We start from the raw sequence: 13,658 nt of genomic DNA, 5'->3' as shown, positions 1-13,658 counted from the left end.
CTGCGGGACAGCGGAGCCAGCCGCTGCCCTTCCCTTGCGCTCGGGAGCCAGGCTGCTCTCTGCTGGCAGCGTGAGGGATAGCGGCCACTGTGCCACAGAGCAACTCTCCCTGGGGGGGCCCAGATCGCTCCTCTTACACCCTCTCTTCCCTTGCTTCTGTAGCAATACCAAGAAGGAAGGAGACCTGTTGGCTGCCCAGGCCCGGCTCAAGGACCTGGAAGCTCTGCTCAATTCCAAGGAGGCGGCCCTGAGCACAGCACTCAGTGAGAAGCGCACGGTGGAGAGTGAACTGCATGACCTGCGCGGGCAGGTGGCCAAGGTGAGGCCCTCCCCGGGTACCCTGCAGTGCCCCCCGCCTGCCTGACCCAGGCACCCGCAAGCCTGTTCTGCTGCTTGGAGCCCCTCACACGGTCTTCCCAAGAGGGGTGCTATGCTACTCTCCATTTGGGTGGGGGCTCCCAAGCAGTGCTGAGTGGCCTGGGGCATTTCCTGGCAATTCTCAGGCAACCAGCCCAGCCCCTTAAAACCAGGATCACGGCTCTTAATGCCTGGTGGGCCAATGTCTATCTTTGCCTTCCACATGTGCCCTGTGTCCTGTCCAGTGCCAAGCTAAGAAGCTGGCCTGGGGGCCAGAGAGCCAGTACGGTGTGTAGGGCACCTGCCTGGCACACATCTCGCCCCAGCTCGATCACCAGCACTGCATAGGGTCCCCGAGCTCTGCCAGGAGTGATCCCTGAGCATAGAGCCAGGAGTCAGCCCTGAGAATCACCGATGTGGTCCTCAAACCAAAAAAAATAGCAAACCAAAACACATAGTAGAAAGCAAAGAAGCCTGTTTGCTCCCCACTTCACATGCCTCCTGTTCTCGGAGCAGGACGGGAATGAGAGTCGGTTGCCAGGCTAATGTCCGAGTCTCTCTCCCAGTCTGGCAGCCCGGCACCAGGAGCAAAGGGAGTTGCCCGCAGGTCGTCACCCAGACCGAGGCTGTCCTCCTGGGCCCCTCCCGCCCCTGCTCCCCGTGTGCCCCTTCCTGCCTCACTGGGCACACCCACCTCCACCCCCAGGAACACAGGGGCCTTCTCTGGCCCAGACCCCCCTGGCCTGCCCTTCAGGGCTCTGCTTCCTGGAAGCCCCTCCCCACTCCTGCCACGTCCTGCCCAACACGCAGGGGAGGAACATACCCCGGCATCCGTTGAGCTCCCCGTTCGGCCCTGCCCTGACCTCTGCACCTTTTCTCTCAGCTCGAGGCCGCCCTGGGCGAGGCCAAGAAGCAGCTTCAGGATGAGATGCTGCGACGCGTTGACGCGGAGAACCGTCTGCAGACCCTGAAGGAGGAGCTGGACTTCCAGAAGAACATCTACAGCGAGGTGGGGACAGGCGCCGGGCAGGGCATGTGCATGTGCGTGTGTGTAAGCAGGTGTGTGTGCGTGTGCGTATGTGTGTGTGCATGCATGCACTCGTATGTGTGTGCACGTGTGTGTGCCTGCAGCTGAGAAAAAACATGTATAGCAAGGTGGGGACAGGCACAGGCATGTGCGTGTGTGTGCGCATGTGTATGCATGTACAGGGGCCCAGCATGCCGCCAGCCCAGGTGACGCCCACAGTGACCCCACTTATGGTTGGGGTGAGGACGGGCATTGGCCCCCGGGGCCCCTGGTGATCTGGGTGCCCGTGTGCCCCCTTCCAGGAGCTGCGTGAGACCAAGCGCCGCCACGAGACCCGGCTGGTGGAGATCGACAACGGCAAGCAGCGTGAGTTCGAGAGCCGGCTGGCCGACGCGCTGCAGGAGCTGCGGGCCCAGCACGAGGACCAGGTGGAGCAGTACAAGACGGAGCTGGAGAAAACCTACTCGGCCAAGGTGCGCCCTCACCCGGGCGGGGGGACGCATCCCGGGGCCCGCGCCTGCGCCCTGCTCGAGGCCAGCAGCCCTCACCGGTCTCTTCCCCACAGCTGGACAACGCCCGGCAGTCAGCAGAGAGGAACAGCAACCTGGTGGGGGCGGCCCACGAGGAGCTGCAGCAGTCGCGCATCCGCATCGACAGCCTCTCCGCCCAGCTCAGCCAGCTGCAGAAGCAGGTGCGCCACGCCGGGCGGGCCCAGGGCTGCTCTGGGGACTCTGGACTGTGGAGTCAGGGGTCTGCTCTGGGATGAGACCTTCCTTTGTCCTCCTCTGCTGCTCCTCTCTGAAAAGGGAGCAGGGGGTCCAGAGCGATAGTGCTAGCCTTGCACACGTGTGGCTGAATCCAGTTCCATCCCTGGCACCCCATAGGGTCCTCTGAGCCCCCCCAGGAGTGATCCCTGAGCTCAGAGCCAGGGTAAGCCCTGTGCACCACTGGGTGTGGTCCCCCCAAACAAAACAAAACAAAACAAAACAAAAAAAAAAGAAAATGGAAAATGGAGCTTCAGGGCCAGAGAGAGAGAACCCAAAGGGCTGCCATGCTTGCTTGGCGTGCGGGAGCTCGGGGTCCGAGCCCTGGCACCCTGCGGTCCCCAAGTACCATTGGGCTGGAGCAGCATCTGTATCCCCAGATTGGCCTCAAAAAATAAAAACTGGGGCTGGAGCGATAGCACAGCGGGTAGGGCATTTGCCTTGCACACGGCCAACCTTCGTTCGATTCCCAGCATCCCATATGGTCCCCAAAGCACCACCAGGAGTAATTCCTGAGTGCAGAGCCAGGAGTCACCCCTGAGCATCACCGGATGTGACCCAAAAAGAAAAAACAAAACAAAACTGAGTGCCAGAGAGCAGTAGTACGGCAACCTGGCATGCAGCTGAGCCAGGTTAGATCCCCGGCATCCTGTATGGTTCCCTGAGTACAGTCAGGAGCGATTCCTGAACGTAGAACCAGGTGTCACCCCTGAGCATCACCAGGTGTGACCCAGAACAAAACAAAACTAAAGAAACACCCAAAATCCAGAAACCACCACAACAGAAAATGAAAGGAAAATGAGGGCTGGATAGTTCTGTGGGTCTTACATTGGGCTTACATCGGGCTGGCCCAGGTTCGATCCTGGACACCACATATAGTTCCCTGAGCACCACCAGGAGTGATTCCTGAGTGCAGAGCCAGGAGTAACTCCTGAGCACTGTCGGGTGTGACCCAAAAATTAGGAAAGAAAAGAGAAGGTTAGACACGCCCTTCACTGCCACGGTCTACACCCCTGGGGGGCAGAGCGGCCCAGGGCTGTGAGGACCACTTCAGTTCCCCAGGGAGGTGGGCGCGAACTCCAGAAAGGACTTACTGGGCGTTGCTGGAGGCCCAGGGAGGGCGGCTGGGTGACCCTGGGAGCTGACCTCAGCGCGCCCCCTCACCCAGCTGGCAGCCAAGGAGGCCAAGCTGCGGGACCTGGAGGACTCGCTGGCCCGCGAGCGGGACACCAGCCGCCGCCTGCTGGCCGAGAAGGAGCGGGAGATGGCCGAGATGCGGGCGCGGATGCAGCAGCAGCTGGATGAGTACCAGGAGCTGCTGGACATCAAGCTGGCCCTGGACATGGAGATCCACGCCTACCGCAAGCTCCTGGAGGGCGAGGAGGAGAGGTGGGCGGGGCGGCCGCTGTGGAAGGGGGAGGTGCGCCCCGGCCCCGCCCCCGGCGCTGACCTCCGCCCTGTCCCCTGCCCAGGCTGCGCCTGTCCCCCAGCCCCACCTCGCAGCGCAGCCGCGGCCGCGCCTCTTCGCACTCGTCCGTGTCGCAGACGCAGGGCGGGAGCAGCGTGACCAAGAAGCGCAAGCTGGACTCCTCGGAGAGCCGCAGCAGCTTCTCCCAGCACGCGCGGACCAGCGGGCGCGTGGCCGTGGAGGAGGTGGACGAGGAGGGCAAGTTCGTGCGGCTGCGCAACAAGTCCAATGAGGTAGGGGCCCGGCCGCTTCAGGCCAGGGACAGGGCAGGGGCTGGGCCCGCGCCGGACCTCCGGCCCCAGGGACGGATCTGGGGCAGGTTATTGAAGTCCCTGCCGGGTGTCTGCGGTCCCGCTAGGAGTATGAGAGTGCCAGCCGGAACCCCTGCGTCCAGTGGGCGCCTGCAGACCTGCCGCTGTTCTCCTGGAGGGGCCTTGGGTCCTGGGGTCCCCTCCAATACCGGGAGCCCAAGACGCCTCTCCAGCTTCCCCTCGCTCCCTCCCTGGCAGGACCAGTCCATGGGTAACTGGCAGATCAAGCGCCAGAACGGGGATGACCCCTTGATGACCTACCGCTTCCCCCCGAAGTTCACGCTGAAGGCGGGTCAGGTGGTGACGGTGAGTGGCCGGACATGTGGGACTCGGAGTCTGGGGGTCTGGGGCATGTGGGACCCTGAGGTCTGGGCTGTGGGACTCCCCCTGGGGTTGTGGGCTGTGGGACTCCCCGGTGGCCAGGAGGTGCGGGAGGGGCCCTCTCTAATTCTCCTTCCCTGCCCCAGATCTGGGCAGCAGGAGCAGGGGCCACCCACAGCCCCCCGTCGGACCTGGTGTGGAAGGCGCAGAACACCTGGGGCTGCGGGAACAGCCTGCGCACAGCCCTCATCAACTCCACCGGTGAGGTGAGCGCAGGGGTGGGGCGCTGCGGGTGTTTCTCTGGAAGCACAGGTGATGGCTGCTGAACCCCCTGCCCCCGCCCTGGGAGCCAGCCAGGGCGTCTGTCTCCCGGCTGTGGGTGTCTCGGGCCTGACCACGCTGTCCCCAGCACAAACCAGGTGGCCCCCCCCGCCGAGCCTCGGGCCTGGCGGCTCCTGGCCCTGCCCTCAGCCCCGGCCGTGTCCCCACAGGAGGTGGCCATGCGCAAGCTGGTACGCTCGGTGACGGTGGTGGATGATGACGACGACGAGGACGGAGATGACATGCTGCATCACCACCACGTGAGTGGCCGCCGCCGCTGAGGCCCAGCTCCGCCCGGGGGCCCCTGCCAGGCCTTCCTGCAACGCAGATCTTTCCATTAAAGACTGTTTTGGAACTTCACTGGCTGCCCTGGCCTTTCTTCTCTCTGCTCCCCGTGCCTTGAATCAGGGGGTCCCCCCGCATCCACCCACCCTGGGGTCTAGGCGCCCCGCTCTGGTACAAAAGGGGACGGGGCATGCTGAGGCCCGGGCGGGCGCCTTCCCTGGGGAGCTGTGGATGCAGGTCTGAATTTGTGTCGCAAGAGAGGGGGAGGAGAGCTGTGGGGCCCGAGCCCCCCGCCCCTGCTTCTCCTGGCTCGTCCCCCATCCTTCCCCCTCCTGCTGCATGGCGCATGTCTGTCCTTGCCTTCCCAGTCCCCCAGTGCTCTTCCTACACCCCGTTGATTTTGCATGCCTCTCCCCTGCACTTTGCTCACTCACTCACTCGCTCATGCTGGCTTTTGGTCACCTCCTGAGTGACCGTCCCCGTGCCCTGTCCCCAGGTCCTCCTGACCCTTGTTCCCTCCCTGCATGTGTCCCCCCCTGCACCCCACCCCCTCACACTGCCCTCCTCCCCGCCCTGGCAGGGGTGCAGAGCCTGGCACAGCCCGCGGTCGGCCCCCTGAGCCTTGTCTCCCTCCTCAGGGCTCGCACTGCAGCGGCTCGGGGGACCCGGCTGAGTACAACCTGCGCTCACGCACGGTGCTGTGCGGGACGTGCGGGCAGCCGGCCGACAAGGCTGCGGGCAGCTCAGGGGCCCAGGTGGGCGGCTCCGTCTCCTCTGGCTCGTCTGCCTCCAGCGTCACCGTCACCCGCAGCTACCGCTCTGTGGGGGGCAGCGGGGGTGGCAGCTTCGGGGAGAGCCTGGTCACCCGCTCCTATCTTCTGGGCAACTCCACTCCCCGCACCCAGGTGAGTCGCCGAGGCTGTTGGGGGCAGGGGTCCTCGAGCCTCCTCCTGCCCCTGCACCTCCCGTCTGCACCCCAGACCCGAGGGCAGGGGCTGGGCTGAGGGCCAGGAGGGGGCCAGGGGGCCCGCAGCCACTCACACCTCTCCACTTCTCTCTCTCCCCTAGAGCCCCCAGAACTGCAGCATCATGTAATCGGGGACCGCCAGGCCGGCTGCAGGCGGGGATGCCCCGTGTCCCCCGAAGCCTGTGCCACCCACCTCCCCGCCCTGTACTTCTGGGCCAAGGGAACTCGAAGCCAAAGCAGAATACCCCTTTGGTTTTTTTCTTCTATTTTTGTTTTCTAAGAGAAGTTATTTTCTACAGTGGTTTTATACTGAAGGAAAAACATGAGCAGACCAAAAAAAAAAAAAAAAAACACGCCATCAACCCCTTTCCTATCCCTGCTTTCAGAAAACCTCACGTCTGCCTTAAAACCAAAGAGGGCTTCTCGGGAAGCCGAGGGAAAGGTGCTTTTACAGGGCAAGGCCCTGCCTGCCACCCCACCCCCCGGGGCCCCCCTACATGGTGCCTGAGTGGGGCCTCACGGAGGCCCCTCTGCCTGCCCCCCACCCTGCCGCAGCCCCAGGGGGACTGATTTTCCCACCTGCGCTTGCTTATTTTGTATTTCATTTAGACAGAAGATGGGAATAAGGTGGGAGGTAGAGCAGGGGAGGGGGGAGGTGAACGGGGCTGGGGTTCTTGGAGGGGTGGGGATCAGCCGACGGTGGGAGGAGGGAACAGGAGGAGTGGGAGCAGCTATGCCGCCTGCCTGGAGGTGGCAGCTGAAGTGGGGAGAGGCTATGTTGCAGTGGTTTTAGCTAACACTAACGCACCCCTGGCCACCCCCTTTCCCATCTGCACCCCTCTCTCCTCCCTGAATCAATACACTAGTTGTTTCTACACCTGCCTGCTGTGGTCTTTGTGGGGGAGGGGGCATCTGCGTCCTGGGGGTCACAAACGTGCACACAACAGGCACATGGTCCCCGGCTCTGGCTGGCAGGAAGAGCCTCAGACTCTTGGGCGACACGGACAGAGAAACAGAGAGGGCAGCATGTAAGGAGGCCTGGTCTAGTGTGGCAGTGACCAGTTCCTCCCTGCCAGGCTCTGGGCTCAGCGAGGCTCAAGACACGAGCCCGATGGAGCAGGAAGTGTCTGTGTGGGAGACAGCTAGGAATCAGAGGGATGGGGCGAGGCTGGGGGGGAAATGAGCCATAGAGGGGCTGGAGCCATAATTCGATGGGCAGGGCGCTTGCCTTGCATGCGGCTGACCCGGATTCTGTCTCCAGCACCCCATGTGGTCCCCAGGGCACCCCCAGGGCGATCCCTGAACACAGAGCCAGGAGTAAGCCCCGAGCAAAGTCAGTGAGGGCAGAGCCCATCTGGAGTTGGGAGAAACTAAAGACAGGAAAGGTGGGGAGTGGGGGAGGAAGAGCCTCACAGTGCCCAGGGGGAACGCTGCCCGAGGAGGAGCTGCGTCCTGGTGGTTACCTGGGGACCATATGGGATGCGGGGGCATCTGACCCGGGTTGGCCGCGAGCAGGCAAACGCCTTAACTGCTGCACTAGCGTTCCGGCTCCTGCACCCCAGAACTTTCCCCTCCCCCAGCTCCCTGGCTCAGCGTCTGTCCCGGTCTGTCCCCTGCACTTCCACCAAAGGACGCGTGGGGGCGCGCGCGCCCCAGCCAGGCGGCCGGGCCCCCGCGGCTCCGCCCAGTCCCGGTGGCGTGGTGGCGTCTGTGCCCGGGGATCCCGCCCCAGGGGTGGGCCGAGACCGTCCCAGAACCTGCCGCGGGCGTCCCAGCCACGCGAGAAGACTGCATCGCGCCCCGCGGGACAGGGGGCACACGGCAACGTGAAGCTGCACAGACGTCGGGAGGCCGTGAAAGGCGGCTTGGCTCAGCGCCCCGCCCTCCCCCTCGCCCACCGTGCCCCGGGACCCTCGTCCCCCACGCCCGCTGTCCCCTGGTACCCCCGTCCTCTGCTCCCCCACGCCTGCTGTACCTGGTACCCTCTGTCCCCCACCGCGCGGCTGGGATGGATCCCCAGCAAGAAAGGGCCCTGAAGAGGCCTTTCGAGGTTAGGGCCTGAACTGCTTCCACAGCGAGTCTGGGGCGAAATTCGAAATTCAAAGTATTATTACAATGTAATCTTTCTCTCTCTTTCTTTCTTTCTTTCTTTCTTTCTTTCTTTCTTTCTTTCTTTCTTTCTTTCTTTCTTTCTTTCTTTCTTTCTTTCTTTCTTTCTTTCCTTCCTTTCTTCCTTCCTTTTTCTTTCCTTCTTTCTTTTTTTTTTTTTGTCATTTCCAGTAGTGCAGAGGGCTGTACGCTCAGGAATTCCTCCTGGCGGTGCTGGGGAGTCATATGAGATGACTGGGGTTAAACCCAGGCAGGCCAGGTGCTAGGCAAGTGCCCTTTCTGCCATTCTATGGCTCTGGCCCCCAGGGTACAATTTCACACCTCTTCTAAATAGGTGTCCCCCTCATCACACCTGCCAGCCAGGCCCCTCCTTCTGCTCCTCTGGCCCCTGGCTTTGCTGTCCCCATCACACAGATGACAGCAGCAGGATTCCCCTTTCTGTTTGTCCCTCTTCCTCTTAGCAAGAGCCGTATCCTTCCAGCACCCGGAGGTGCCCCCGCCTACTTTATCAGGTGCTTTTGCTTAGCAGAGACTGTGACACTCGGCTCACTGTGGGCAGCTGGAAGCACTTGTCATCCGTGAGTGAAACTGGGTTTGAGCCCCTGCACTTTGGAAGCAAAAGAAAAGAAACTCAGGGCTGGAGCGATAGCACAGCGGGTAGGGCGTTTGCCTTGCACGCGGCCGACCCGGGTTCTAATCCCAGCATCCCATATGGTCCCCTGAGCACCGCCAGGGGTAATTCCTGAGTGCAGAGCCAGGAGTAACCCCTGTGCATTGCCAGGTATGACCCAAAAAAAAAAAAAAAAGAAAAGAAACTCATATTTTGTTTCAGGAGCTTGGGGGAAATGAAGGCCCTTCCCCTGGTTGTCCAGCTCCATCCAGCAGGCCCTGCCATTTGGGATTCCTGGTGTCAGAACTAAACACAGGGCCGGAGAGATAGTACCAGCCTGTAGGGCATTTGCCTTGCATGCAGCCAACTGGGGTTCGATCCTCAGCACCCCATATGGTCCCCTGAGCACCGCCAAGTGTGATCCCTGAGCACAGAGACAGGAGTAACCCCTGACACTTCTGGGTATGGCCCCCCAACAAACCATCCATAAGCAATTTCCAGTGTTATTTCAAAGTTTATAAGCACCTTTCTTTCTTTAAAATAAAGGTGTTTGGGGCCAGAGCGATAGCACAGCAGGTAGGGCGTTTGCCTTGCACACGGCCGACCCGGGTTCGATCCCCGGCATCCCATGTGGTCCCCCAAGTACTGCCAGGAGTAATTCCTGAGTGCAGAGCCAGGAGTAACCCCTGAGCATCGCTGGGTGTGACCCAAAAAGCAAAAAAAAATTAAAAAAATAAGGGTGTTTGGGCCTGAGAGACAGTACTTTGGGTAGGACACTCGCCTTTCAGGCAGTCAATCTGAGTTCCATCCCCGGCAGCCCATAGGATCTTTTGAGTCCCACCAGGAGTGGACCCTGAACACCACCAAGTATGGACCAAACACAAAAGCAAGACCAAAGTTGTAACACTGGAGACATTCGGTACCTGGCCGCTGCTGATACAAGCGGTTCGTAGGACCTGCAGTCATGCTGCGGTAGTGTTTGGCACGTTCCCACTCAGCGGGGCTGCTGGGTGCCCATGGGCCAAAGTAGCATGAAGTGCAAGGGCAGAAAGGTCGGTCAGAATAGATGCTCCTGCTCACGGTGTCACCCAAGGTCCTGGGAGTCTGGCTCTGCAATGTGGCCCTTGATCTTCAGAGGCCACCACCAGTCCTATGAAGTGACTGGACACATGCAGGAGTTGGTTGCGTGTCCCCTAAAGGCCAGTGTGCATTCAGATAAGACCTTGGGAGCATTCCTCTCTAAAACCCCTTCCACACACGTCCCTCGGGTCCACCTGCCTGGCCCTTCCAAGTATTTCCTTTCGGTACCAACACGCAGTGAAAACTGCCCAGGTTACTCCCATCATGTTTGCAATATGGAACATTGCCGGGATAGGGCAGCCCTCCAGCACTGCACTAGGTCCCTGCATCGGCCGGACAGCAGGCCCAGAGCAGACCCGAGCAGCCAGGGTGTCCTCCTCTCTTTCCCTCAGCTGGTCGGCATCACCATCTGGCTCCTGCTAGTGCTTGGCTGATGGTTCTAAGGCAGTTACTCACCCACGTTCTCATCCCGCCCCTAGGGAGTGCAGCTCAGTTCCCTGAAAAAACAGAGATTGTGAGAGAAAGCTGTTGAGATGGTATTATTTTCTGGCCTCAGTGGGATATAAAGTCACAAAGAGTAAGGTACACTTACTTGCCTTGTGTGCATGGAAGTGCCCTACCCGCGGCACAACAGGCTGAGTACCTGGACTGTAGGAATAGAAAGAATTCAGGCTACACCGCTGAACCCACATCCACATCCCAAAGGCAGCTCTGGGGCCTACTAGGATATTGTCAACTGGATTCCAGGATATGGGAAAACAGCCAACTCCCTCGCTGTGTGAGAGCCTGAAGGGCACGAGGACATTCAGCTCTTGAGGGGAGAAGACAGAACTCAGCTTTCCTGGCCTTGAAAGAAACCTTTTTTGTTTATTTGTTTTCTGGGCCACACCCAGGGATGCTACCTGCTGCTGTAACCCCTCACTGTTTGCTTTTCGATTTCTAATTGAGTCAAGAACCCCAGTGCTATCCCTAACCTCTCAGAAATGGACAGGGGAAGGGCTTAGCAGGTTGGGGCAAAGCTAAAGCTGGGGGGAGGGGGGGGCTGGAGTGATATCACAGCGGGTAGGGCGTTTGCCTTGCACGCGGCTGACCTGGGTTTGATTCCCAGCATCCCATATGGTCCTGAACACCACCCGGAGTAATTCCTGAGTGCAGAGCCAGGAATAACCCCTGTGCATTGCCAGGTGTGACCCAAAAGGCAAAAAAAAAAAAAAAAAGTTTGTTTCAGGGTCGAGAGAGATAGTATAGTGGGTAGTGCAGTGGGTAGAGCATTTGCCTTGAATGTGGCTGACCCAGGCTGACCCAGATTCAATCCCTGGCATCCCATATGGTCCCTTAAGCATCGCTAAGTAAAGAACCAAGAGTAACTGATACACCAGGAGTAGCACACTACATTGGATGGGATATAAAGTTGAAGGCAACCAGTCTTGATTAAGAAAATATTAGCACATATGCTCAACCTATAACAACATGTTAGTCATCTCTTATACAAGGGCTTAATGGCTCCAGGGTGAGATACAACAATCTTCACACACTTTCTCCTAAGGAAATCTCTTTTGATCATTTTCAGCAAATTATTTATAACAAGCAATACAAAATAAATTATTTAGGGCCTGCTATTGGGGCAGGCTTGAGTGGTGGTAGGGAAAATTGGAAATAATGGTGGTGGGAAGGTATAATAGTGGTGGGATTGGTGTTGGAATATTGGATGTAGTAAATCATCGTGAACAACTTTATAAAAATAAAACTAAATTTTATTTATTTATTTTTTTTGCTTTTTGGGCCACACCCGGCGATGCACAGGGGGCACTCCTGGCTCATGCACTCAGGAATTACTCCTGGCGGTGCTCAGGGGACCATATGGGATGCTGGGATTCGAACCCGGGTTGGCCGAATGCAAGGCAAACGCCCTACCCGCTGTGCTATCACTCCAGCCCCTAAAATTAAATTTTAAATTCAGGCATAAGCCCTGAGCACAGCCACATGTGACTCTGGAGCCCCCTAAATAAAAAAATAAAAGAAAGAAAGAAAGAAAATAGTAAAATAAAGTGACATTGAGAGCCAGGTGCCTGGGGGACGAGCTCAACAGGCTTTGTGAGTGGCTTAGCCCAGTCCAGAGGGACCGGTGAGCGCTTCCCAGGCGTGGCCTCCCTGCCACTCCACCCACAATCTCTCCTTCCACCACAGCCACCGCCACTCTGAACATGATGGAGGAAGTCTTCAAGGATTTTAGAGATCCAAAGGTTGGTGTTTATTTTGGAGTAACAGCCACGGTGCTCAGGGCTGACTCCTGGCTCTGTGCTCAGAGATCACTCCTGGAGGGGCTAGGGGATCACATGGGTTGTCTGTGATGGATCCAGGGTCAACGGGGTGCATGGCAAGTGCTCTACCTGCTGCACAGTCTCTCCACTCCCTTTTATATTGTTTCTTAAAATGAAGTTAGAAAAATTCCCCTCTTGATTTTATTGATAGCTACTGAGTCGTATGTTTGCATATATTTAAAGAATGTTCATTATACAAACACACTTTTTAACAGCTGAATACATATGCAACACTTTATTTGCCTCTAGATATTTCAATTAATTTTCAGTTTTATGACTGTAAATAAGGCTGCAGAGAATGCCTTTTCTTTGAGCATTTGAGGTAGTTTGTTGGGATGGATCTCTTACTGACTGATCTTAGAACCATGACCACACACCCACTCCGTCCTGCCCCACGCCCCCGCCTCACTGCTCCCCCAGTCTCTAGGGGATCGTTTCACATCTTCCCTATTTCGGACGCCTCCTCAGACACTGCTGCTCACCTGTTTCCTTCCTTTCAGGGAGACGCCTGTGGGGGCCTGTCCATTTACCTGTTGGTTTGGGACTTTATGGGTTTATTTCGTTTGGGGGCTGTGTTCAGTGGTGCTCAGGGGTCACTCCTGTTGGGCTTGGGGAGCCCTATGGGGTGTTAGGTATGGAACCCAGGTCTCCGCATGCGAGGAAAGAGCCCTACCTGCTGTACTATCTCACCACCCTCGAGACAGAAAGGACTCTAAGGGGAATGAACTCAGGAATTCCAGGTTTCATGGACCCTGGCTTCATCCCAGACTCTCCCCGGGGGTTCTAGGCATGATCTCTGAGACAGGGCTAGGAGAAGAAGAAAGAACATTCCAAGCAGCAAAACTGCATCAACTGCGACTTGGAAAGGCAGGTGCCAGGGACCCGGTGGCAGGGGACTGGCAGAGTCACAGAGGAATGGGGAGTCCCCTGGGGAGCCAAGGAAGGTGGGGGAGGGCGCTCAGCCTTCCCCATCCCTCTCCTCACCTGCAGGTTGCTCTTGGCTACCCAGGGCCTCTGTGGGTCCACAGCAGTCACCGTCCTCTCCCAGGACACAACCCTGATAGCCACCAGGAAGAAATGGGGACCAGTCTGCACCCTCAGCCTCAGGGACCGCTGTCCTGCCTGCCCTGCCCTGACTCCTCTGCCCGCCCTGCTCTCCCCTACCCTGTAGTCCCTTCTTACCCCCTACCTGCCCTCCCTACCTCTCCCCTTCCCTTCCCTGCCCTCCCCTGCCCCCTGCCCTCCCTTGCCCTCCCCTCCCCTCCCCTACCCTCCCTCCTCTGACCTCCCCTCCCCCTGCCCTGCAGCCTTGGGCACTTACAATCCTTGGGCTGCTCCGGGGTTCTTAGTACCAGTTTGTGCCAGCTGGCAGCTCACACCGGAGACAGGGGGGATGAGTGTGGGGGAAGGGAGGAAGTGGGCAGGGACCCAGAGGGAACAGGGGCCAGGATCTGAGGGTCTGAGGAGTGGTACTCAGAAGCTGGGTGGCCTGTATGGGGGCCCTGGGCAATGAGAGTGGGGCTGTCCAGCGGAGCCTGGGGGTTTCCCAGCGAGCAGAGGAGGTGGGGGCCGTCCCCCGTGCATTGGCAGATCTAATCATCTCCCTCCTCGCCCCTACACCCACCCCCTAAGCTGCCCCCACCTAATGCATCTGGGTCCCTTTAAGAGCCTCCTGGGAACTGGGACACTGGAGGGGGCTGGCAGCCCCCACCCCTCC

The 13,658-nt window shown here is 59.0% G+C and overlaps 1 protein-coding gene across 4 annotated transcripts in view; it reads left to right on the top strand.

The window, feature by feature from the left end:
• The window catches only part of LMNA (lamin A/C), a 43,796-nt gene extending 37,336 nt beyond the window's left edge, over positions 1-6,460 (top strand). For all 4 annotated transcript variants that reach the window (XM_055139799.1, XM_004619306.2, XM_055139798.1 and 1 more), the window contains 11 exons: positions 163-319; positions 1,241-1,366; positions 1,687-1,857; positions 1,950-2,075; positions 3,317-3,537; positions 3,621-3,849; positions 4,126-4,233; positions 4,395-4,514; positions 4,740-4,829; positions 5,493-5,759; positions 5,923-6,460. In XM_055139799.1, the coding sequence (XP_054995774.1) occupies positions 163-319; positions 1,241-1,366; positions 1,687-1,857; positions 1,950-2,075; positions 3,317-3,537; positions 3,621-3,849; positions 4,126-4,233; positions 4,395-4,514; positions 4,740-4,829; positions 5,493-5,759; positions 5,923-5,949 (1,642 nt within the window). In that variant the 3' untranslated portion in view covers positions 5,950-6,460. The remainder of the gene's footprint in view (positions 1-162; positions 320-1,240; positions 1,367-1,686; positions 1,858-1,949; positions 2,076-3,316; positions 3,538-3,620; positions 3,850-4,125; positions 4,234-4,394; positions 4,515-4,739; positions 4,830-5,492; positions 5,760-5,922) is intronic.
• The last annotated feature ends 7,198 nt before the right edge of the window (positions 6,461-13,658 follow it).

The sequence above is a fragment of the Sorex araneus genome, chromosome 5 (genome assembly GCF_027595985.1).
Source record: "Sorex araneus isolate mSorAra2 chromosome 5, mSorAra2.pri, whole genome shotgun sequence".
Lineage (NCBI taxonomy): Eukaryota > Metazoa > Chordata > Mammalia > Eulipotyphla > Soricidae > Sorex > Sorex araneus.
The sequence above is the reverse complement of the archived record's forward strand: the minus strand, read 5'-3'. Positions and strand labels throughout refer to the sequence as shown.